Source organism: Zeus faber (assembly GCF_960531495.2).
Source record: "Zeus faber genome assembly, chromosome: 17".
NCBI lineage: Eukaryota > Metazoa > Chordata > Actinopteri > Zeiformes > Zeidae > Zeus > Zeus faber.
Window position 1 is genome coordinate 19,283,235 of NC_137204.1, and position 23,657 is coordinate 19,306,891.

The 23,657-nt window shown below is 45.2% G+C and overlaps 2 protein-coding genes across 2 annotated transcripts; one reads left to right on the plus strand and one right to left on the minus strand.

Annotated features, from left to right (window-relative positions):
- Positions 1-1,316: 1,316 nt before the first annotated feature.
- Positions 1,317-9,478, minus strand: kif20a (kinesin family member 20A; the record flags this gene model as incomplete). Its single annotated transcript, XM_080017813.1, has 19 exons — positions 1,317-2,264; positions 2,960-3,097; positions 3,208-3,299; positions 3,386-3,578; positions 3,670-3,816; positions 4,015-4,117; positions 4,287-4,426; positions 5,061-5,213; positions 5,326-5,494; positions 5,616-5,759; positions 5,887-5,961; positions 6,081-6,192; positions 6,282-6,494; positions 7,009-7,108; positions 7,696-7,871; positions 8,087-8,225; positions 8,765-8,884; positions 9,052-9,153; positions 9,314-9,478. 19 exons carry the CDS (start codon positions 9,476-9,478, stop codon positions 2,052-2,054), a joined length of 2,694 nt encoding a protein of 897 aa, XP_079873939.1. The 3' UTR covers positions 1,317-2,051.
- A 10,880-nt stretch (positions 9,479-20,358) lies between these two features.
- Positions 20,359-22,071, plus strand: gal3st1b (galactose-3-O-sulfotransferase 1b; the record flags this gene model as incomplete). The annotated part of the gene is made up of 2 exons (XM_080017649.1): positions 20,359-20,456; positions 20,558-22,071. The coding sequence occupies 2 exons, from the start codon at positions 20,359-20,361 to the stop codon at positions 21,681-21,683; spliced, it is 1,224 nt and encodes a 407-aa protein (XP_079873775.1). The 3' UTR covers positions 21,684-22,071.
- Between the last annotated feature and the right edge of the window lie 1,586 nt (positions 22,072-23,657).

Consider the following 23,657-nt stretch of genomic DNA (forward strand, 5'->3'; position numbering starts at 1 on the left):
AGACAGACAGACAGACAGACAGACAGACAGACAGACAGACGGACGGACGGACGGACAGATAGATAGATAGATCGATGGACAGATAGATAGATAGATAGATAGATAGATAGACAGATAGATAGATAGATAGATAGATAGATAAACAGACAGACAGACAGACAGACAGACAGATAGATAGATAGATAGATAGATAGATGGACAGATAGATAGATAGATAGATAGATAGATAGATAGATAGATAGATAGATAGATAGATAGATAGATGGACGGATAGACAGATAGATAGATAGACAGACAGACAGACAGATAGATAGATAGATAGATAGATAGATGGACGGATAGACAGAAAGATGAATCTCATCATAGATGACGAACCAACATATTAAAAAGATGATTAATATAATATTAAATTACTATTATATTTACACTAAAGTTCTTTGGTGTTTTTCGGGTGCTCACTGTTCAGACAGATAGATTTCCCGTTAAATAATTGAATATATAAATAACATTGTTCGGGTTAAGAAGCAATTGAAACGTCACTTTATGAAAAAAGATTTATTCATTCATTCATTTAATCGTCAGGTCAGACAGTGCTGTTTGCTGCAAATCACTTCTCTACACGCGCAGTTTACCTCAGCCTGTCGTTCTATTTATTAGTATTGATCACGCGTCACGTCGCACGTTGGCGTAAAAGGCAAACGCGTCACTTGATCTGCGCTCGAATGTGCCTTGTCATTTGACCCTGCCCGCGTGCTGAAGAACTACCCGATTTTTGTAAAGTCGTTATTCACGGTGAGATCGTCAAACCGGTTGCGCTCGGCGAGAGCCGCCGACTATTTATCTCGGCGCGTGGAAGCCGAGGAGGGTCGAATGAATGTCCTTCCTTGGCTGCGGCCCAGGCCTTGACCTCGCGCCTCGCCCTTTGACCCGCGCCGCTCGAGTGACAGACGCCAGGGCTGGCGGCTGCGTCTCCTGGCGCAACGACAGCTGCTCACGCTGGCACCTGGTACAGACTTTACAGTGGCCGTCATCCACCTGCCAGGAAGAGGATTTGCCAAAATCAAATAACCCGAAGGACGATATTCGACAAATCCATTTCAATTTCACCCTGGCTTTAAGAAAACCAAACAGGCTTCTGTACAGCCTGTGACTTCAGCGATACTTCTGAAACCATCACCACGATGAGGCCTTGCTCTGCCATGACATCGCCGCTGGCCGAAGTAGCGGAGAAAAAAAAAATAAATAAAAAAAAATAAAATGATAGGAGAACTATTTTAGTTTTTCAAGCATTTATTTGTGTTATCGCAAAGCAGGTGATATGGTGAATAGTAAAGGGTGCAAGAGTTGATGAGAAACTGGCAAAATTGTTAACATTCCTGAAACCCCACTCTCCTGGGTGCCCAACCCCCAGGCTGAGGACCTCTGGCTTCAGCGCAGACCTGGAGCCAAGGCAGTGGCCAGCTCTGCCTCCAGCTGCCTCGGCCAGGTCTGGTCCCCCGCTGCCCAGAGACCTTTCCTGGGCCCATATCACTGAGATTGCTTGCTTTTCCAGCCAAAGCAAACATTATTTTGATTTTATTGCACAACCCATTACAATGTTACCAATAAATAAAGCCTAGTGTAAAGACACTGCACAAGTGAGTAATGTTTGACTGACCTGTAATGTAATGTTTTCATCTTCACTCCCTCATAACTGACATTTGAAAAGTAGCCATGTAAAAATATATATAAACCAGTATAAAAACAAACACTTTATCAGAGAGCAGAGAGTCATTCATTCCCCATGGATGAATGGTGCTTTGGCCTTAAAGTAAAACAAGTCGAACTTAGTTCTCTCGACTGAACAGGGGATACTCAAGAACAGAAAATACTCAAGGACAGAACAAGGAATACTCAAGGAATACTTAAGGACAGAACAAGGAATACTCAAGGACAGAACAAGCTCAATCAAGAAAAGACATTCTCGCAATCTCATCTTCAACGAGTGATCTTTTTTTTTTTAACCCTCATTTTGATTTAACAAGGATATTATCTTTCAAATATAAGAATATTTAAATGGTGGGGAAGATGGGATGGAACGGCGTGCGTTTCTCCGGAGGCTGGTTCTCGACGTGGGCGGCACAACGCTTCTTGCAGGAGCCGGGGGTGCCCAGGGGGGTCAGCTGGGGCCTGGAAGCCTGGATCTGGGCCAGGCTTTCGGCCTTCCGCCTCAGTTCGGCCTTGACCAGCTGCAGGTTGTTCCGGAGCTCCACCAGCGTCTGGTTCTGAGAACAAGTCAGCCAATAGGGTTAGACGGCCCCAGGGAGGGGAGGTGGGTGTTAAGGGAAGCGCTCAAACCACCACAAATTAAAAAAAAAAAAAAAAAGAAGCAGCGATTGGAATCCCTCAGTGTGGATGTTAAATTACTTGATTCGGGTTTAAAGCTGACGGCATAAGTTGTTAGGAAACAGAACAGAGGGGAAGAAAGGAGGGGGAGAAATAAGGGGCATGATTAAACAACACCGGTTTCTTGACATTCGATCTGAAAACTTACCACAGAACCTACAGCAATCACAATAACTCCACATCAAAATAAACTCCAGTTATCAAGCTACACTATAAAAACTATGGAGCACACCACAGCACACCACCTGCCACCACTAAAATACAATGAACGATAACAGCAAATTATACCAGAGTCCAAACAGCAGTCTGATTGTGAACTTGAAAGACCCCGTTTTTACAAACAATTTAAATTACTAAGAAAATTAATGAGTGTACAATGAATACAATCCCTTTAATACATGGATAATATTTTAAATAAAAAGGAGATAATATAAAAAGAAGATTCATTTCAATATGAAAAAAATAAACTTGATTTGTGAGCAAAATTCTAAGCATAACAAAGAATTTGTATAAATATCTATATTAGATGCTGAATGTCTTCTACTTGAGGAGGCCACCAACAGATCGGCTGTACCTGTTTGGCAAGCGTGGCGCTGGCCATGGACAGCGCCTGGCGCAGCAGTTTCCCTTCCGTGTTGCGGCAGCACGCTTGCTCCCCCGAATTCAGCTTCACCGCGAGCCGCTGCATGTCCATGTGCAGGCTACGGAGGTTCTGTTGGACGAGGGGGGAGTTAGAACCGCGACTCCAGACCCGGAGCCACTACAGGGCACCGGCCGGGTTGATCATTGTCGTAGGTGCAGAACGTGAACGTCAACTCTGACCCTTTGGCCCTCATCCAGCTTGCGCTCCGCCATCTTGGTGAGCATTCCCGACGGGCCTGGATGTGAGAGCTGCACCTCCAACTTCCTCAACGCTGCGAACGCCATTGGAACGGGATAACAAGTTATAATTTCCTCAAAAAGAGCAGATGCGCAGGCAGGTGATGGTGTTTTGGGGTACCTTGTGTTTTGTCTAGCAGCTCAGCACGGCACTGGTCCAGCTCGCAACGTACTTTGCACAGCTCCGCCGTGCCCCCAGCCAGTCGCTGAGAGCGACGGACAGCCTCCGCCGGCGGCTCTGTCGCCGGGACTTTGTCCGCCTGGTTGTTTATCTCGAGGGCCGCGGTCAGAGTCGACATCTTTTGATGACACTCCTAAGAGGCCGACAAATGAAAATGATCAGCCGGGGGGGCGAGATCACATGCGGCAAGAATGTCACACGAACACCCAAATTTTACTGCGCACTTTGCTTAGCTCCGCCACAGTCCCAGCCAGTCTCTGAGAGCGACGGAGAGCCTCCGTCTCTTCTGGTGGCTCCGTCACCGGGACGTCGTCCGCCTGGTTCTGCCTCTCGAGGGCGGCGCTCAGAGTTGCTATCTCTTGATCACGCTCCTAAGAGACCGATGGATGAAAATGATCAGATCACATGCGGCGAGAACGTCACATAAACCTTCAAATTTAGGAACATGTCATTAGGGACAGGGCTTTATTTGGTGGACAGGACCAGGCTAAAGCACCCATCTTTGTATTCAAGTTTTCTACGGCTCTACGCCTTTTCTATTTAATTGCATCGTCGGTGTGTTTTCTTACCTCCAACTGCTGGCTGTAGTAACCCTTTAGGTGTTTCTGTAGATTCTTGATCTTTGATTCAGAGAGTTCTTTCAGAAGATTCTTTTCAATCTCTAAAGTTTCACTATGCAGTACAAAAAAACAAAACATGTTCATTAATCCACAATGTCATGTCATTTTGATTTTAAGAGAGCAAGAGCGTAGGCAAGTCAGCTTGAGGCAGTGAATTCCTAATTGGCCAAACGTTATAATAATAATAATAATAATAATAATAATAATAATAATACACACACCTGAAGTCATCTTGCATTTTATTGATGACCTCCATCATCTCAGCGACCACCTCCTTCCTCACATTTGCCTCAAGTGTGACTTTCTCCTCTCGTTGACGTTTCACTTCTTTTCTCAGCACTTCGATGGCCTGCAGCAGGACCTGAGTGAAGGGTGAGGACAGGAGCCTTAGCCTTTTGGTTTGAACCTGGACCAGATTCATCAAACTAGAGCGCTGCAGGAATGAGTCCTAAAACCCCGGAAATGAGTTAGCATTTTTTGCACTCGCCTCAAAGTCAATGGGTGTTTGAATGGGTTTTTGGTTAGATTCCTAAAATAAGGTCTGTGATTTACACAAGCTCAAGAGATTTTCACAGCTAAAAAAAATACCATTGGCTTTTTGTTGCCGAGGGAACCAGGGCAATGCTAACTTCTGGGTTGGCCAAAAAAAAAAAAAAATAAATAAATAAATAAAATTTAAAAAAAAAAAAAAAAAAAAAAAAAAAAAAAAAAAAAGGGGTCCCATCCCTGCAGAACTTTGTTACAAAGCACAACAACCTGATCAGCAAAACCTAAAGCGAATGCTTTGAGTGTAGGGTTTTGACGAGGCCGACACAATCAGACAGGGCCACGTGCAAAATATGGAAAACCAAAGGCGTAGGATAGAGAGCCGCAACAATCACAAGAACGTCAGCACACTATGCAAAGACTAACACTGGGTTTTGAAAATAAGAGGTTGAAAAGGCTGAGATTGACTTTTGATTTGATACAGCCCGTCACAGGTCGGGAGAAAATACCTCCGCATCATACATGGTGTCATCGAGTTCTTCATCATCACCACTTTCCTCTTCTTCCTCCTCCTCCTCAAAGATTCTGGAAGGCTGGGCTTGCTGCCCCAGCAGCGACAGGATGTACGCCACTCTGTTTTTTGTGGATGGGCCGTGTACAAGCTGAACGAAACGGAGGGGGGAAAAAATAAAAAATAAAAGAATGATATTCCTGGCCCCCGCAGAGTAACTAGGACGTGGCAGCGGTGCGGCTTAAACAGATTGTGGTTCGTACTTGGGTCGCGATAGCAGAGAACTTGAGGGCTTGCAGAGTCTCATTGTAAATTCCAGCGCAGGGGTTGATGTTGACCATCATACTGGAGCTCCCTTGGCCACAGAAGAAACCCTGAAGGACTCGCGTCAATTTACTGTCCCTGAAGGGCACGACTTGAGGGGGCCGGGACCTGTTTGGACGCACAAGGGTTTGAGTAAGAGTTTGAATGTAAATTCTGCGATTTCTAAAAGGGACTTCCACACGGAAAGACATTTAGGAGGACATGCCACCAAGCCCCCGGCATCTCATACCGATTGCTCTGGTTGTGTCTCAGAGCAGCAATACAGCGGCCCAGGGTATGGAGGGAGGTGTTGATGTTGTTGGCCTCCTTCATCCTCTCCCTGTTGCGCTGGTCTTTACAGCGTTCAGAACCAGCAAGATCACACACAGTCAGTCTGCAGGGGAGGGGCGGAGGAAATAACCAATGTTAGCGCTTCTATATACACACACACACATTGTGGACTCTGGCTCAATATGGTGACATAAAATGAAGAAAAAAAGCAAGACGAGGGGGGAACTCACTCGCTGATGCGCATGGCCTGTCCTGAATGTGCCTCTGGGCGGATGTGCAGCACACGGATGGAGAAAATGCTGTGGCTGAAAAGGCGGAAAAAATAGTTAATAGTCAAATAAGGAATAAATCACAGCTCAAACAATAAAACTATTGCAAAACCAGATTTAGGTAGTAATAAAAAGTTCCAAGTCCCCCCCCCAACCTGCGGCTTGAGTTTTGGTTGAGGAGAGTGCTGGCAAAGCTCTGGTTCTGACGTCCCGCTCTGAGCACCCTCCATGCCTCCTCGGCACTACGGACCTGGACCCAGGTGAGGTCTGTTGAGGAACACATAGAATAAATAAACATGGTGTATATACAGTAAAAATACACATACATTTTTTCCCAGCTAATCAATTTTCGTTACCCTTCACGTATGGGTTGCCGTGCTTGTCGTCGCTCAGCCTCAGCGTGCACCGTTTCCGGGGCTGCAGCGTGGGCGGAATCTCGAGCAGGTCATACAGGAACTCGTTGTAGATCTCAAAGAAGGAGACCCAGACAGAGAAGCGTAGTCCCTCCTCCAGGTCGCCTCCCCCGCTTTGGGACAGGCTGCTGGGGTCCAGGCACACGCTGTCAAAGTCTGAAAAGAAGAAATTCAAGAAATACCGAGCAGGTATCAGGGTGTGTCAAACAGAGTTTCCGTTAGAATAAATGGGTGCTGGTCCACGTGTCCTGGAAGATTTTAATGTCCCGGACAAATGGGAGAGATTCCGGCTATTATTCCGGACATTATCTGTTAATTGAGCCTAAAAACAATTGATAAGCATGCTATATAAATAATTCATCCATGAAGGTATGTTTAGATTTATAATTTATTTATTGAAAATTCAAAATAAAGTCCTGTCAGTTTACTCTATTTAAAAAAATAAATATTACGCATATTACAACTTGAATTAAATAATTTCCATTTGTGAGGAATACGTAACAAGTGTAGCCGCTTTAATTAATATTTAATTTAAATAAAATTTTGATTAAATCAAAAACAAAATAAATATGACTTGAAGGTCTAAATAAATAAAGTTTGTGGTGTTGCACGTCTTGTCGGCATAGTTTACACAATGGATATTTACTTTCTGCTTTGGGTCGGATCTCACCTTCCAGCTGGGTGGCGACGTTGCTTGGAGTGGAGAGTCCAGCGATGCCGCTGTCCCCGGTCGTACTGGTGCCACCGAGACGTGAACTACCACACTCGTCCTGTGACACACATATGACGACATGAGAACAGAGTTGGGACCGATCCGATCCATTATCGGTATCGGGTGCCGATACGGACGTCATTCGCTCATCGGATATCGGACCGGCGTGATTCCGACGTATATCATGCGAGCCATCGAGCTACTGGGAGTTGTGGTTTTTATTCGTGCAGCGCCACACCTAAACAAATCGCCAGATGACGATTACATCGTTTGGCTTGCGAGTTGTGTCCAGTCTAAAGCCCAAATAATCCTACGTCAACGTCGCCGCCATATTGGAACGAGCAAGACTGGCCTGTAAACATATACAAGTAAACGGGGGAGCTGCAATTTTTCTGGATAAGAAGCACTAAACATTTACATTACTCAACCAATTTTAATGAGTCGTTTTTATGATCTACGTGGAGTAGAAAAAAGTATTTGTTTTTGTTTTTACTCCACGGCCGTTGCAATATGGCAGCAACGTTGAAGTATGATCCAAAGGTCCAGGTGGAGATCTTGACCCCCCCAAACGATCTTGTCTCAATGTAGTGTTGAATATCTTGTCTCGTGTTTGGCTTTTAAATATGGAGTGGTTTTTGGGTTCACCTCCTTGAGCAGAGAGTGTCTGCGCTGCTCCTCCAGCCTGAGCTCACTGGGGTCCAGCTGTTTGACATCATGATACATGACCGGCTTCAGGTCCATGGCTCCGTACAGACGGCCCTGTAGCTTGCTGAACACAGACACCAGGGCCCTCGGCAGGAGGCCGGTCTCTTGACCGGTGCCTGTAGGTCAGGAGTCAACATTGCACGATTCAAATCAGCATTTGATATAGTTATTCACATTATTTAAATAGCAAGTAAATCATGAAATGCCACACGATTACAACGCACTAAACATGGCTTGCTGGAACACAAGAACCAACAACTGCTTCAACCGCCATCATATCCAACTTATAAACACTTCTGAAACACATGTTGTGGTGGACGGAATCACTCACCTTGAATTGTGTAAGTCTTTCCAGAGTTGGTCACACCATACGTATAAAGGAGTCTGTTCTCGCCTTGAAGAACGTCCTTCACCATCTTCTTCATAGTGTTGTCAAAAACCTCTTGCTGTGTGGTCTCTGGACCAAAGATCTATGCAGAACCATGAGTAGAAATGAAACACCAGTGAGTTCTGCAAATGCAACTCTTCTGTTTAAAAACACAATTCTGCAGATGGTGGTGTCAGAAAAATCGGGTCAATTAGAGCCGTCAAAATTATATAATTGTCTGATTACAATTATTTAAACTGATTGCAAAATTAGTAAAACCTTTTCAACCTACAATCATGTTTCCATCAAAATTTTAGGCCAATGGGAGAAATGTTGCAATGAATAGATTGTAAAGTCGGTGTACTTCTCCAATGTCAACCTAAATGTTGAAGTTCCAATGGTCAATGCCAATAAATGTCCCCTTCATAAAGGTAGACATGTATTATTACTCTGTTCGAAGTTTATACTGTAATAGTGGCATCCGATGAACAAAAAAATTAAATAAAAAAAAAATAAAAATTAATTGTTAGTTACACCTATTTGTACGACAAATATTAGTCAACTAAGATGTCATAATTGTGACAGCCCTTCGTTAAAACGGTATTAAAACCAGCACTTCTAACACTTGTTTGACTCCACTACCTTTGAAAAGGTGAACTTGTGCACACTCGGCGTGATGCCTCTTTCTGCACTCTTTATGCTCTCTGAGTCCTCCGGAGCCTTGAGCAGCAAGGTGTCTTCATTTTGGATATTCACACAACCCTTTGAAAGTGAATAAAGAGGAGAGGGGAAAAAAAAACAAAAAACAAAAAAAACATTTCTGTCAGAGCTGTGCTTTAATTTCCCCGCTTGAATTTCTCTTGGTATGACCCACACAACAAATCCAAATTCATCCATAACCATGGATGCTTCCCGTGATGGACTCTCACCTGTTCCTCGCCCCTCTCCCTTTCCTCCTTAGCAAGGGGTCGGATGCGCAAATACACCTGAACTCTCTCGGTGCTTCTCTCGTCACCGCACGCTGGGGTTTTCTGTTCAAATCCAAAACGTGGAAAAATATAAACCCCGTGATTCTGATATGTACAACATGCTTCAAGAGTCAGCTTCCGCAGATACAGGTGACCCAACTTTGGTAAAAAAAAAACCCCAAAAAACATATCTGTATACATATATGAGATCGGTCATCCTCACCGGCTCTGGATTTAACTGGTTGCCAAGTCCTGGAGAGATGATGGAGATCTCGGGCAGACGTGGTCGTGTCTGGTTCCCCAGCTCTGCCGCAGTGGACTCAAGCACTGGCATCTCCCCTTCCTCGTCGGAGTGCATTCCAGACGGTGAGGTCAGATACAAAGCCATCCTGATGCGACAGAGGAAAGAACTCGTGACCTCAACGGTTGAGCCTTGTGATTGTAGGTTTGACCCCCATAAGCACAGTGCTTTTTTTTATACACACCCGGTTTTCACATATAGAAGGATTCAATTTCACAGGCATTTCTTTCGAGCATAAACACAATTCAACACAAATAAATATCAGCTAACTGACATCAGTGTAGAGGAGTGCACACATCACAACTGCTACCACGAAGACGTCCAGGTTTGACAACACTAAATACATTGGTTTTGGATTTAAAACCCGGCCTTGTGTGGATTTTGTCGAGGATTTTGAACGCACCATAAAGTCAAACAGTTCGGTCGTTAGAGGCCAAACCGACTTAACGGGGTCGGCGCTATGCATTCATGTTTCCGGTGTTGCCCGTCGCTCGGTCGTAACAATCTGACGAAGACGTAATCGGAGAACTTGGAACCCGGTATTCGCATCCGGCGCGGGCAGCAGCCCGATTGTAAAGCTACCCGAGCAAGACGTTAGCGTTAGCATAGCATTTCGACAGCGTCAAACTACGCACGGGTTAATTTACTTACACAGGATGTTTTTGGGGGGGGGGGCAGTAGTCCAGGATAAATCGTATGCGGCCTAAAACCTGAGCTAAAACTTGGGAAATACTCCTTGTTGTTGTCGCTAATTCTACAGCTGCGTGTGGAACGAGAGCGCAACCTCACTTAACCGAATCGAACGTACACAAACATGTGCAGGTTTTCGAACGTCGCGCTTCTCGAGCGTAGCCAATCGCAGACGGGGCCGTTTGCTCGTTTTATTTTTTATTTTTTTGGGGTTTTTTTTAGCGCTCCTCTGATTGGTTTGAAGGTAGTCGGTGTTACTACGGGCGTCGTCGATTGGTGGAGCCCACGGTAATGGGCGTGGCAAAAAGGGTTTCAGCGGCCCGGGACGGTACCGCCCACTTGTTCGAGCCGAAGATACCGGTTCAAATACTTCCCTTCTATGTCGTTTCTACCGTGACGTAACGTTAATAATAATAATAATAATAATAATAATAATAATGACATCAAACCCTTTGCGTCGTTATTAAATGGACTGACAAAGGTCCGACTTCCTCTCTAGGTTGTCAGTTTAATTATAATAAAACACAGGCGACATTATTCAACGTTCAAAAAAAAAAAGTTCTCACCTCTACAATACCCCTTTAACAATGGCTAATAGCTTTACAAATAATGGTATCATCAATTATTAATTCCCGTTAACTGTTTTCCAATGCATTGGAGCATTAATTATTTAAATGTTTTATAATATGAATTACTGAGATACCGCCTCGATAAAATCTTGCTACGCTTATGCACATAAACAATATAAATGGAAAGTCCACGTAAAATAGCATATTTATTATATTTTGTGTGGTGAACTCATATCTCAAACTTAATTAATTCTGTGTGATGATTCAATTGATTCGACGGGCAGGGGCAGCTTCCATTTATTTTCACAGCCAACAATAACATGGAGAACCCTTCCGTGGCAACTCCCGCAGGTTGGCCAAGGCCCCCCTCGAATCTGTTGGCATGTACCAGCACGTCGTCCAGGTACACCACACAGCGATCGCGGGGAACGTCCGGCAGCACCCTCTCGAACGTGGCTGTCGTGTTAGAGTCCAAATGGCATGACTCGGAACTGCCACAGTCCTTGCCCCGATTGTGAACGTCGTCTCTGGCCAGGCAGCTGCGCAAATCCAGGGAGCTGAACCAGCTGGAACGCTGCCGGCGTTGTCGATGTGGGGTAGTGGGTAGGAGTCCTTGGTCGTTACAGCATTCAGATGCCTTTAGTCCACGCAGAACCTCCAGCTGTCATCCTTCTTTCTCACCAGAACAGCCGGCGCTGCCCATCTGTAGGCTCGATCACTCCCGCAGCAGCCATCTCCCAGGATCTTTTCCTCCGCTATGTGAGCTTCTTTAGCTTTTGCCCATGTCGGCTTGTTTCTGCCTGTTCCCTGTGTTTACCCTGGACTCTCGACTGCTATTTCCCCGCCGGCTCCTCTGCTCCTGGTCATGAGTTCTCCTGTCTTCCCCGTCACAGTCCTGATCCCTGTCTGTTGCCTGTTCCCCTGGACCCTGATTCTTTGCCTGTTCCTGGACCCTGACGCCCTGCCAGTTTCCCTGGACCCTCATTCACTTGTTTTGACCCCTGCCTGTTCTGCAATAAACCCCTGTCGTATTCCCCACCGTGTGTCTGCAATTAGGCTCTTCCCCCTGACCGTCCCACTACTGACAGTGGCACTCACAACCAGGAGCAGAGGCGCCGGCGGAAATTCAGGCATCGCGAGTCCAGGGGAACAGGTAGGGACATGACATGCGGGAACAAGGGGACACCGACAGAGTGACGAGCACCAGGTTAAGTACAAATGGAGTGATGAGGGAAGTGGAGACAGGTGGTGTGATAACAGGTGTGTAGTGACCGGGAACTGAGGTGACATGAAACACAGACAGAGAAACCTAGTGGGAGACAGAGAGCCCTAGTGACAGACAGGGGGAGCTAGAGAGAGACAGACAGGAACAAGGCAGGGGAAGGATCATGACAGTACCAGCAAATGTATAGTGTTCGTACTCATGGTATGAGTACATAACACGTTCACGTCTATTATCATCTATATTATTTGACTGCATGAACATTTGAGAACAATCCAATGATATCACAGTCTGAGATACAGTGTATAAATGTTGACGCATTCTTTCGTTTACAGTACGCGCTCTTGTTACGACCAGAGCTATGGGGACTCAAATGCACGACACAGAGGCAGCTGGGGGACGGGAGTTCAACAACGGGGTTTTATTGGAAGTCACTGGGTGTGGGGAATTGGGAGAGACCCGGTCGGGCTGGATCGTGCGGACGGGTCCCGGAAGGCGGGCCCAACGGACAAGACTAGGCAGGACAGGAACGACACGGACAGAGGTATCCAGGTTCAGGATAGGAGGACAAGGAGCCAGGCTCGACGAGGCAGGACAGGAACGGCGTGGACGTGGAAGGGGAAGGGAGAAAGGCATGGTCGGAAATCAATGACTACTTCAAAATATGGCGGGGCCACGAGCGGTTCTAACTAGGTTAGATAAGCTGATGATCTGGCGATGAGTGGATGGAAAGCCGGGGAATAAGTACTGCGGGCTTGATGGGATGATGGACCTCAGGTGTGTGGGATGGTGCAGCAGGAAGGGGTGGCAGAGGGGACCAGGAAGGAGTTAGCGCCTGACGACCTGTCCATGACAAATGACACACAGCGACAGACAGACATAGACGGACGTAGACTGCTCCTAGAGGGGCTAGGAGGGTGTGGGTGTGACGGCTCTACATTGTGCTGGACAGAGCCTTCGACTTCACTGAGGTTTGTTTTCAGAATTCACAGCCTTATTCTTCTTTCCACCTCTGCAACATCGCCACAGGGACTACTGCATCGCCTTCGCCAGACTCAATGCCAAACTACTACAACTGGTTCACAGCTCTGCTTGCTGCCTGCGCCAGATCTGATGAGCAACACTCACGCCTTCCATGACCGCTCCCCCTTCTATGCCACCAAATTGTGGAATTCACTCCCCCGATCACTCTGACATAGCCATCCTCCCACCTCTTCAAGTCAAGACTCAAAACTTTGCTTTTAACAAGCCTACTACCCAACCTCATAGCCCCCTTCCCCTGCCTTCCCCCACCTATGCCGCCCTCTCTCTCTACCTTCCGCAGAGCTGCCAACTTGCAGGCATTTTGTGTACCATCTACGCAATTCTTAGTTAAAATACGAAATGCCAGCGAAACTACAAAAAAAAAAAAAAAAAAAAAATAAAAAAAAAAATATATATATATATATATATATATAATTGTAATTTAATGATGGAAGTCAATCAATCAATACAAAACAATAGCGTACATTTATTGGGTACTTAAAATACATCCCTCAGATTGGACCAGATGCTATGACCTGTGGTTCTGTAAGCCCTCCCTCTCCTCTCACTCAACATCCACTGATACACAGCAGCACTGAGCGGTGCTTTATTATCCACCGGGAGTAACGCTGCCTTGTGAGGTAAAATGGAAAGAGGGAGAGTTATAATAAAGCACTAAAATGTGACTAATGTTAACAATATCAAACCTGAGAGGCACTGGTCGATCGGCCGGTGACTTGAATTTGTCAGTTTTCATCAGCCCATCAGTGTCAGATATATTTTCAGATTCTGTGCCGGTCAAATTTACAGCCCGAAACTGTTCTCATGTACTGTACTTGTAAAAATGATCCGATACTCAAACATGATACCCATGTAACGTAGTTGCGTAGTTCCATAGCGTTCGATTTGATTCAGTTGGTTTAATGCACGGTGAGCGAAGGAAGACTTCCAGTGAAAGTGAGAAGAGGCGGCCATTTATTTTATTTTATTATTGTTTTGTAATGATTGCAATTTAATGCAAAGTTCCCTATAAATATAATATAAATGTACTGTATATTTACACTTAAAGTTAAATAGACTTTCATTTGGGACATTTCCATGTTAGTTACATGTTGTGCTCAGTGAGAGTTACAGGTTGAATTATACTGAAACTTGCTGACAGTCCCATATTCTATTATATTGGAACTCAGTGACAGTTTCATGTTCTATTATTGTTCCACGATGAATAATTAACAATAATAAACAGTGTCAAAATCAGCAGTCCAACTATTGTGGTCACTGAAAATTGCAGAGTAGTCCGTATGTGCAGCTGTCCTATCATGTGAGCGTGAACAGATCATGGGATGTATTTGTCATTGACGTACAGCAGATCAGGAATCAGAATCTGCAGATCAGACTTTAAAAAAATCTGAAAACGGAATCGGCCAAGAAAATTGCAATCGGTGCATCTCTAGTTGGTGAACATGTTCGGTCACTTTATGAGAAGATGCATTTCCAGAGGTATATCCCAATGCGATAAATTACTATATATTGTTAGCCATGGTAGTTTGCATACGATGTGATTGGCCTCGTCATGAGAAAGCTACGGTGTGAATAACTGATGGAGTCATTTAGCTGCAGTAACTCAAACACCACACACCTGTTACACTGTCGTGGTACTCAAAATATTTTCCCAAGGTTGGCAGGTCTGTTTCCGTGTTTTCCCCTCTTTATAATATTTTAATACTGTGTTTTGCTGCTTTTATGTAGTGTTTTACTCTTTCATATTCGCAGTATATTATGTAACGTGTCTTTTGGGTCTCTTGAAAAGTGCTATATAAATTATTAGTAGTATTGGTGTTTGTGCAGGCCGGTCTTTTCTACTTTAATTTTTTGAGCCTAATTAAAATCCCTCTCACTCTCATCCTCTTAAATTCAATCCTATCCATTTATGGAAAAAAAAAAAATGTAATAGCATTCATGTGGTTGAACTAAACACAACACTGCCCCTCTTTTCCCAACCGTCTTCACCCAAAAACTCCCAACATTCACCACACAAGGAGTTTGTAGGAAGAGATGTTCCAAATCCTCTCAATCCAATCCAGTAATTTGACGCTCATTTGACTGGTCGCAGTCTCAACGGTGCCTCCCTCCTTTCCTCCCCCATGTCCACCGCCGGAATTGGGGTGGCACGAAATACCCCGGAACACAACCTCAAAGCTTTTGCCTGAATTGCGTCCAGTTTAATCAACGTTGTTGCAGCTGCAGACCCATAAACCAAAAAATCCATACTACTGAAATGGACCTTATCATAGCCTGATACATCATCACCGCTCTGCATCTATCTGCTCCCCAAAAACACCCTGTCAAACACCTCATAATGTTCATGACCTTCTTACATTTCGACACAGTCTTCTCTGCGTGTACTTTCCATGTCAAACTTTCATCAAACCGTATTCCTAGAAATTTTAACTCCCTTACCCTTTCAACTTGTGTACCAGGTGTTGACTTTATATTGTCCTCTTCCAACCCAAGATCATATACTAACGACGTTGAACTCCGCCCAAATTCGACAGTTAAACCAATAAAATGACGCCGGGTTGCCAAACACTGGCTCCAGAGAGGGCCCTACACAAGTTCAACCTGTTTTAAGAAAAGGAACACAGCCAAAGTATTTATTTAACACGTATTTGTTTAAATGGCACATTATGGCGTTTTTCTTTCTCGTCAGAATAACGTATATAACAGAATCGTCGAATAACAGAAATTTGTTTTCTATACCGCCTGCCATCCAAACTGCAAAGCGGATCCACGTGTCCGGTCCGAGTTGAAGCATCCAATAAACATCGACGAAGACGCTTAGAATTATTGGAAGCGAAAGCAGAAAAGGAACATGAATAAATGACAAATATAACAGTGCTTTGCACTGTATGACAACATGGAGTTCAATTCTTTAGCTCCCTACTTCAGTAAAAACAAACAAAAAAAACCAAAAAACTTCACAGGCCTCGCACGTTATATTCCAATTCCTAATTGTTCAACAAAGATATAATATTTTATCGTGGGACATAGATTTAGAGCTTGGAACAATCTGATGTGGGCTTCATTCATGAATAAGTGCACAGCAATGTTCTCACTCCTTACGTATTTCCTAACACACGTGCATATGTTGATAAATCCTCTGCAAAAAACAAAAACAAAAGCAAAAACAAGCTTTCATATTTTGACGCAAAACCCAAGCGCATCCCTCCGACGGCCACCAAACGCAGACGCTAACACAGGCTTCCCCAGACGTTAGCGCAGGGGTGACACATATACGTCCAACGGGCCAAATCGGGCCCCAGAGGAGGAGGCCCATGGGATGATTTTGTTATTCAAAAAAACAATTCTAATTTAAATATTCACGTTTCAATTATTCTACAGCAGTAGTGTGGGCCATGACCCCCTGGTGGGCCATAAAGGTACTGCAGGTGGGCAGCGAGCGGTCGTTGGCAATAAATAAATAAAACGTTTTTAATATCCAGTTTTGGAATTAAGTTTGAAATTACCATGAAATATTTAGGATTAAATATTTACATTTAAAAAAAAAGTAATCAGAACTAATAAAACAAAGCCAGGGGATTTAAAATTTGTGTTACTCTTCATTTACGTGACCTGTTTTTGATCCGGATCGCGTCTTATATCTCGTCACTGGCGGTGAATCGTAATTGACGGAATACCGAAATATAACTATATATAGGGAAATACTTCATCATCGTCCCGAGTGTTGATCGGAGTTGAGATAAAAGGTTCTGGTGGACCGCAGAAGATTTTCAAACTTCAAATTGGGCCGCGGCATTTCCAAAGTTAGGGAATGGCTGATCTACACTACATTTGTGCAGTTAGTACCAATAATATAAACAGTCATGAAGTAAGTAATCATGCCCGAGACAGGTTTATCTGTTCAAAAAAATCCAAATGCATTTAACCAGGACGCTGAGGCCATAGAGTGAGATGGTGATGAGGCCGTTGACCTTTGCACTTACACTTGAACCCCAGGGCTGATAAAAATGTGCTGCTGGGAGTGCGTCTGCACCAAGCGCACTCCATTTGCCACGGGGGCGATGCTGAGCCTCGCCGCCGAGGAACTCTCCAACGGAACTGCGGCATGAACACTGCGGAATTTCGAGTATGTTTGAATAAATACAGGATATCTGAAGGAAAAAAATCCCCCTCATAAGTTCCAATAAAAATAATAATATTTGTAATAAATATAATTTTCCAAAAAAACTCATGAGCCTCACTGGTAGATCCCTCATATCGATGACAAAAACACATTTTCAGACAAAGCTCCTTCACACCAGAATGTGGACTATTCAGAAGCGGCTCTTGCCACGTGTGATGTGGCTGATTCAGCCCCGTCTAAAGACAGTTGAGCCATTTGCAAGTTATCAGCCGCCCCATTGTTCGCTCATCTATTCTGTGCGGTGCTCAGACATTAAAGCGGACCTATTATGCTCCTTTTTTACACGAGTTAATAAGGTTCCCAAAAATCTTTTTTTTTTCTTGCAGAAAATACCTCTCAGACTATGCATTCTAGCCATTCTAACATGCCTCTATACCATCCTGTTCCAAAATCCTCTGTGTCCTGCTGTGAGCCAACAGGGTAGGAGCATAACTTTCGGGTTTTTGTTGCATTTACTCCATAGTGTTCACTGATTTCAGCCATCTCTCTACGTCGTCCTCAGACGAGGCTTCCATCGGTGTCTCCAGTCATCGCTGTTCTCCATACATCTGGCCAGCTCCTTTGTGCTTTCCGCACCAGCATCTTCCCTTAGCACGTCCACATAGGTAGATGCGTGACGTCCTCAAGATCGATGCCCGTGTGTTGGTTCCCACAGTACAAGCTTTTTGGCCGGTAGTTCTCGGTGGCGGTGGCAATGGCCTGCTAGTCTCATCCTCCTTACTGCTATCTTCTCTGATACACTGGGTCGTGCCCCATACAGACGTTGGTTGGTAATGTGTTCGTCCTGGTTGATGTTCAGTACCACACGTAACATTCTGGTGTAGCACCCATCCAGGGACTTCTGTAGGGCCTTTGTCAGTGTCCAGCACTCGCAGCCGTATAGGAAAACGGACTCCACGGTCGCAGAGAAGAAACCGATCTTGATGCGTCGGGGGAGGTTGGATTTCCACACACTGGTCATGCCATTGAGTGCTCTCCAGGCTGCTCTCCAGGCTGTGTGCTTTCCTCACATTAAGGTCCTTTTCCGTGGAGCCGACCCATGTGCCCAGGTATTTAAAGTCATTGACCTCTTTTAGCACTGAGCCTTCTGTTGATATTAGGGGCGGGTGTTCCTGCGGGAAGTTGTAGGTCATGACCTCGGTTTTCTTTGCGTTTAGCATGAGGCCGACCTTAGCACACTCTAGCTCAGGAGATCCTGTGCCTGCTTCACATTGTTAGATAGCAGGCAGATGTCATCGGCGTAGTCCAGGTCTGTCAGGGTTTCTGCAGGGTGTCTCGTGGACCTTTCTTCGTGCGATAGTGATAGCCCATTCAGTCCACCAAACTCTGTTTCTGAACAAAGTGAACAGAACTGAACATCCAGTTGCTAAATCTTCGCTCATATTAGATCTACGAGGCCTCATTTAAAAGTTTGTTCCGACTTTGGTTGGCGTGCTCCAGGCTTGTGGGAGACACGGCAATGTGTCCGACGGACTACTCGGTTCATGTAAACATCGGAAAATAAAATAAAATACATATAATTAATAGATTATTCTACAATAAAAACGCACAATTTTTTATTGGTTTTGTTTGGAGAAACGCACAGCGGAGTGCGCGCCGCAGCCTACGGTCAACTTATTTTTTTCTGTTATAAAGAAACACAGCAGAATTATTCTTTCAATACTTGAATTTCCACCGTCTGCGGTTTCAATACAGTCGGTATTAATTCCTATTTCCTTGAAAATATTTGTTTGTTGAGGTACTCAGATGGGGGGCGCTTCTTACTCTACTGTGTCTCCGTGTGACATAGGACTGAGAAACCAGCGTCAACGGCCCATTTCACCGCATGTTTACTGAGACAGGCAGCTCACAAAAAAACACAACCCAGACTGAGCTCTCTCATTTCACCGTTTGTGTGTTTGCAGGCTCCAAACTGAAAAAGTGAGTTTTGCATAATAGGCCCCCTTTAGCCATCTGATGAGTGACATTACTTTGTTGCTGCTCTGACGCCCTATTCTGTGCCTCCTCCGCCCCCGCGACGTACGCTTTCCAGTCTTACTTTCCCTTTTCCTTTCTTCTTACTTGGCTTTTTATTCTACTCTATTTATTATTATTATTATTATTATTATTATTATTGTTAATAATAATATATTTTTTTGATTATTTTTTAATCTAATTTCTTTTCACCGCTCAACTTTTTTTCCATGCTCATCGTCCGTAGACATGCATAATCCTGTCCATGGGAGCGCGGAAGCCATCACCGGCAGGTTTCCTCCCTTGACGCTGACTGGACCGACGGGATTCGAGGGACTCGAGTCGCTCAACCGGCTGCAGCGGCTTTCTCTGCGCAAGCGGGCGGCGTCCTCCCAGAAGAAGCATCTCAAACCGCCCGGAAAACTTTACCCCAAGCTGATGCTTAAAAAATAAATACTACGACTACTACTACTACTACTACTACTAATAATAATAATAATAAAACACCAATCTCATGCCGTGGCTGTGTTCACCTCCAAAGGTACGTTAAACCCGTCTCTAGTTATTCCGCTTCAATCCTCCACAAGCGCTTGTTTATCGGCGTCAGTGCGGAGCTGTTTTCGGTGCGGGTTCTTTTATTTGTTGTCGCTCCGTCTCGATCACAAAAAAAAAACCTAAAAAAAAAACTAAAACAAAAACCCACCAAACACTCAAGACCGTACGCGTTAAATTACTCGGATCACTCCCAGCATCAAGAATGAAAACAACCTCATCCGTGCTTTTGGACTTTGCGCTCGGGTGCGTAAAGGCGGGTTGTTGCGGTGAACGCGCTCATTATCACGCAACCGCGGTAACGTCTAAATTGCAAAACTGTCGCCGCAGTGTTTTATCCAAAATGCGACCGTGCGGATTTACCCCCCCCCCCCCCCCCCCTTGATTGCCGTTGAAGGTTATTTGGTTTAACTTGATCACACACAGATTCAGCACAAACATGTTTGGTGTGTAAACATGCGGGCTCGGTTTTATACGGCGCGTTTCTCTGCCCGTCGGGGTCGGTGTAGGTTCCCACGCCGCCTCCCCTCTCCGCGCCGGATCGCAGCGATTTTAAGAAGTCGGACGGCGGTTCAACCTCAGTCGTACAATAACAGGGTGAAGTCACTCGTACGGGCGTTGTGAGGTCATCGGGCTGCGTGTATTAAAGTGTGTTTTGTGCTTTTTTGTTCATGCTGCAGGATTTTCTTTTTGTCTTTTATTATCCCAGGTTTTCCTCCAGCGTTTCGGTATGTTTGGCACAAGAGAAAGGAGGATGAAATCGGTTCTGCGGCAGCTTATTATCTGGGGATCACTGACCAGCGTGATGCTGGTGCTGTACCTGCTGGCGAACCCAGCGCAGCACAGCCGCAGGTGAATATTCCGAACATGGAAAATCTCCCCCACACTCTCTCTCGAGTTCAATTTGATATTTGATATCTGATCCATTTTCATTTGTTTTTTTTTAACCACAGCGACTCCTTCGCTCCCCCGTGCGCTCCTCGAGCGCCCGAACCGCGGCGCGGCAACCGGACGCCGGGGGAATGCCCGCCCAAGCTGAACATCATGTTCATGAAGACCCACAAGACGGCGAGCAGCACGCTCCTCAACATCCTCTTCCGGTTCGGGGAGAAGCACCGGCTGAGGTTCGCCTTCCCCGACGGACGCAACGACTTCTTCTACCCGGCGCCCTTCCTCGCCTCGCGGGTCAAGGGCTACCGCCCCGGCGAGTGCTTCAACGTCGTCTGCAACCACATGCGCTTCGATGCCGGCGAGGTGGCCAAGCTGCTGCCCGCCGACGCCGCCTACATCTCCATCCTGCGCCACCCGGCCGCCCTCTTCGAGTCCTCCTTCCGCTACTACCACAGGGCCATCCCGCTCACCTGGGGGATCCGCGGCGACGACAAGCTCTCCCAGTTCCTGCGCAGCCCCCGGAGCTTCTACGCGCCGGGCGCCTTCAACTCCTTCTACCTGAGGAATCTGCTCCTCTTCGACTTCGGCTTCGACAACGACATGGAGGCGGACGACCCCCGCGTGGAGAGGGTCCTCCGCGCCCTCTCGGAGCGTTTCCACCTGGTGCTCATCGCCGAGTACTTCGAGGAGTCTCTCATCCTGCTGAAGGACGCGCTGTGCTGGAGCATGGAGGACGTGGTGTTCTTCAAGCTCAACGCCCGCAGGGGCTCCTCCGTGTCCCGCCTGAGCCCCGAGCTCAGAGCCAGAGCCCTGGAGTGGAACGGCGCCGACTGGCGGCTCTACCGACACTTCAACGCCACGTTCTGGGCCAGGCTGAAGGCGTACGGGGAAGGGAGGATGGAGCGGGAGGTGAACGAGCTGAGGAGGAGGAATGCCGCGCTGAACGCCATCTGCGTGGAGGGCGGGGAGGCGGTCGAAGCGGCCCTCATCGAGGACAGCAGCTTGTCGCCGTGGCAGCCGCTTGGAGAGTCCTCCATCCTGGGATACAACATGAAGAGAGATATTGACCCCGAATACAGGACGCTCTGTCGAAAAATGTTCACACCGGAAATCCAGTACCTGTCGGAGCTGGGGGTGAGCCTGTGGCTCACAAGATTATGGGGCTGGATTAAAGATGCTCTTTATTGAATTATACTGTTTTAAATCTCATCAGAACTCTGTTTACGATCCAAAACCCAGGTGCCTTCTTACACGTTTACTTGAATATCAATGTGATGGACTTATGGTACCTCTTCAGACCCTGTTTGCAAAATACTAACTTTGAATCTATCCTCCTGCTTTCTGGATAAAGGTTGTGTCTTAAAGTTAGTGGCTCAGCAACTGGCAAGCAAGCAAGGGACAACAAAGAGGGTTGGTAAGAATTTATATATTTTTGATTATTTGTTTACTTTTTTCATTGGAGTGAGTCATATCAAATTCAATAAGTGATTTTAACTATGTTTTTTTTAAATTTTGAGAATACAAATTCAATAAGTGATTTTAACCGTGTTTTTTAATTTTGAGAATAAATATTGCATTACATGAGGCAGAATGTATGATTCATTTGAATGCAGTCGGGCAAGAAAGCGTGCGTGCGTGCGCGTGTTTCCATGTGAGACTGCACGCGCATTTTTACAACAGTTTGCAAAAATGCGTCATTTGGTTGTTCACATCACACTGTTTCTGTGCAAAGGTCACGAGAAAAAAACCAACCCAAGCAACAACTGCATAGGGAGATGCTCAACTGTTGGGAGAAGGCGCTGATGAAGCTTATTTATACTGTATGGGTGGCTGCAAAGCAACCACCAGGGGGCGCTATGGTGCTTTTCATCCTTTGAAAGAAAGAGACCCGCAGTCCAAGAAAGTAACAGTAGTTATGACTAAAATGTTTAGTGACTTATAGCTGCTGTTTAATGTGTGTCATTAGAAAAATTGAAACAATATCCTCCTTCTGGAATCACTGTTCCCGATTTTTTATTTATTTATGAGATAGTTAGTTATACATTTTATTTGTATTAGAATTGACATTTGAGCCAGGCCATTAACTCACTAGAGTAAATGATGACACCACAATAACAGACCAACATTTCACCCAAGGCTCCACCTTGTTTTCACAAACAACAAACACTTTACTTCTCGGGGGTCTGGAATGTCATTTATATATAAGCTTGAGAGGCCCATTTCCTGACATTTCACTGACAATTCAGCCCTTTGTTAGCAGCTAAAGTACAACTTGTCTCGGTATAAACCAGGCTTCTAATTTACCGCTCGTGATTCATTATGCACTAATGAAATGACATTATGAGTCCAAAAAATGTAGTATATAGGAATATTCTCAATATCCCTTTTGAATATTTATTTTTTTGTGGATGCGATCTTATATTAATGGATCATGAATTTTTACACTTGTTCTGATTTTGATGTCGTAATTACAGGCATATTCATCATTTCAAAAAGGGACTGATTATTTACACGGATTGAAGTAACTTTGCATAGGAGTTAATAGTCTGGCATCCTATATATATCACTTCTGAGCTGTTGTAACATTAGTTATATAAGTAATTATGATAAGCTCTATATGACTAATGCCATTTCTGTGTTTCACTTTGTGTTTGGCTGGAATGCAAATGCTCGGATTTGCATCACTAACCTCGAGTCCACGGGTCCATACACTATTTTCAAGAACATACCATAGCGCTTTCTGTTCCCACCAGACAGTCAAATAACTGTACAGTTATCCTTTACATAACCCTGTTTTTGTAAGCCAGCCATTGCATAATCGCGAAATTTGACACGGGGGGGCCTCGCAGACACCTGCAAACCCTTTTCACAAGACGTAGAAAAAAGATGGATGTGTCACAGATTGTCAGCGTTTTTTTGTGAAATGTGTGTATTTATGCTGGAACAAAGTACAGGGTCATCTCACAACAGGATCCCTGGAGCTCGTAAGACATTCAGTACCCTGCTCAGTGAGGGATCAGGAGGTCAGATTCTCAGGGCTCATGGAAAACATTTCGGCAACTATGCTGCCCCCTGCATCAAACCCAATAATGTACAGCCTTGGAGTTAGTCAAGACTTGCCACAACTTGGATTACCCAGTAATTTACTTTAACCAAAACAAA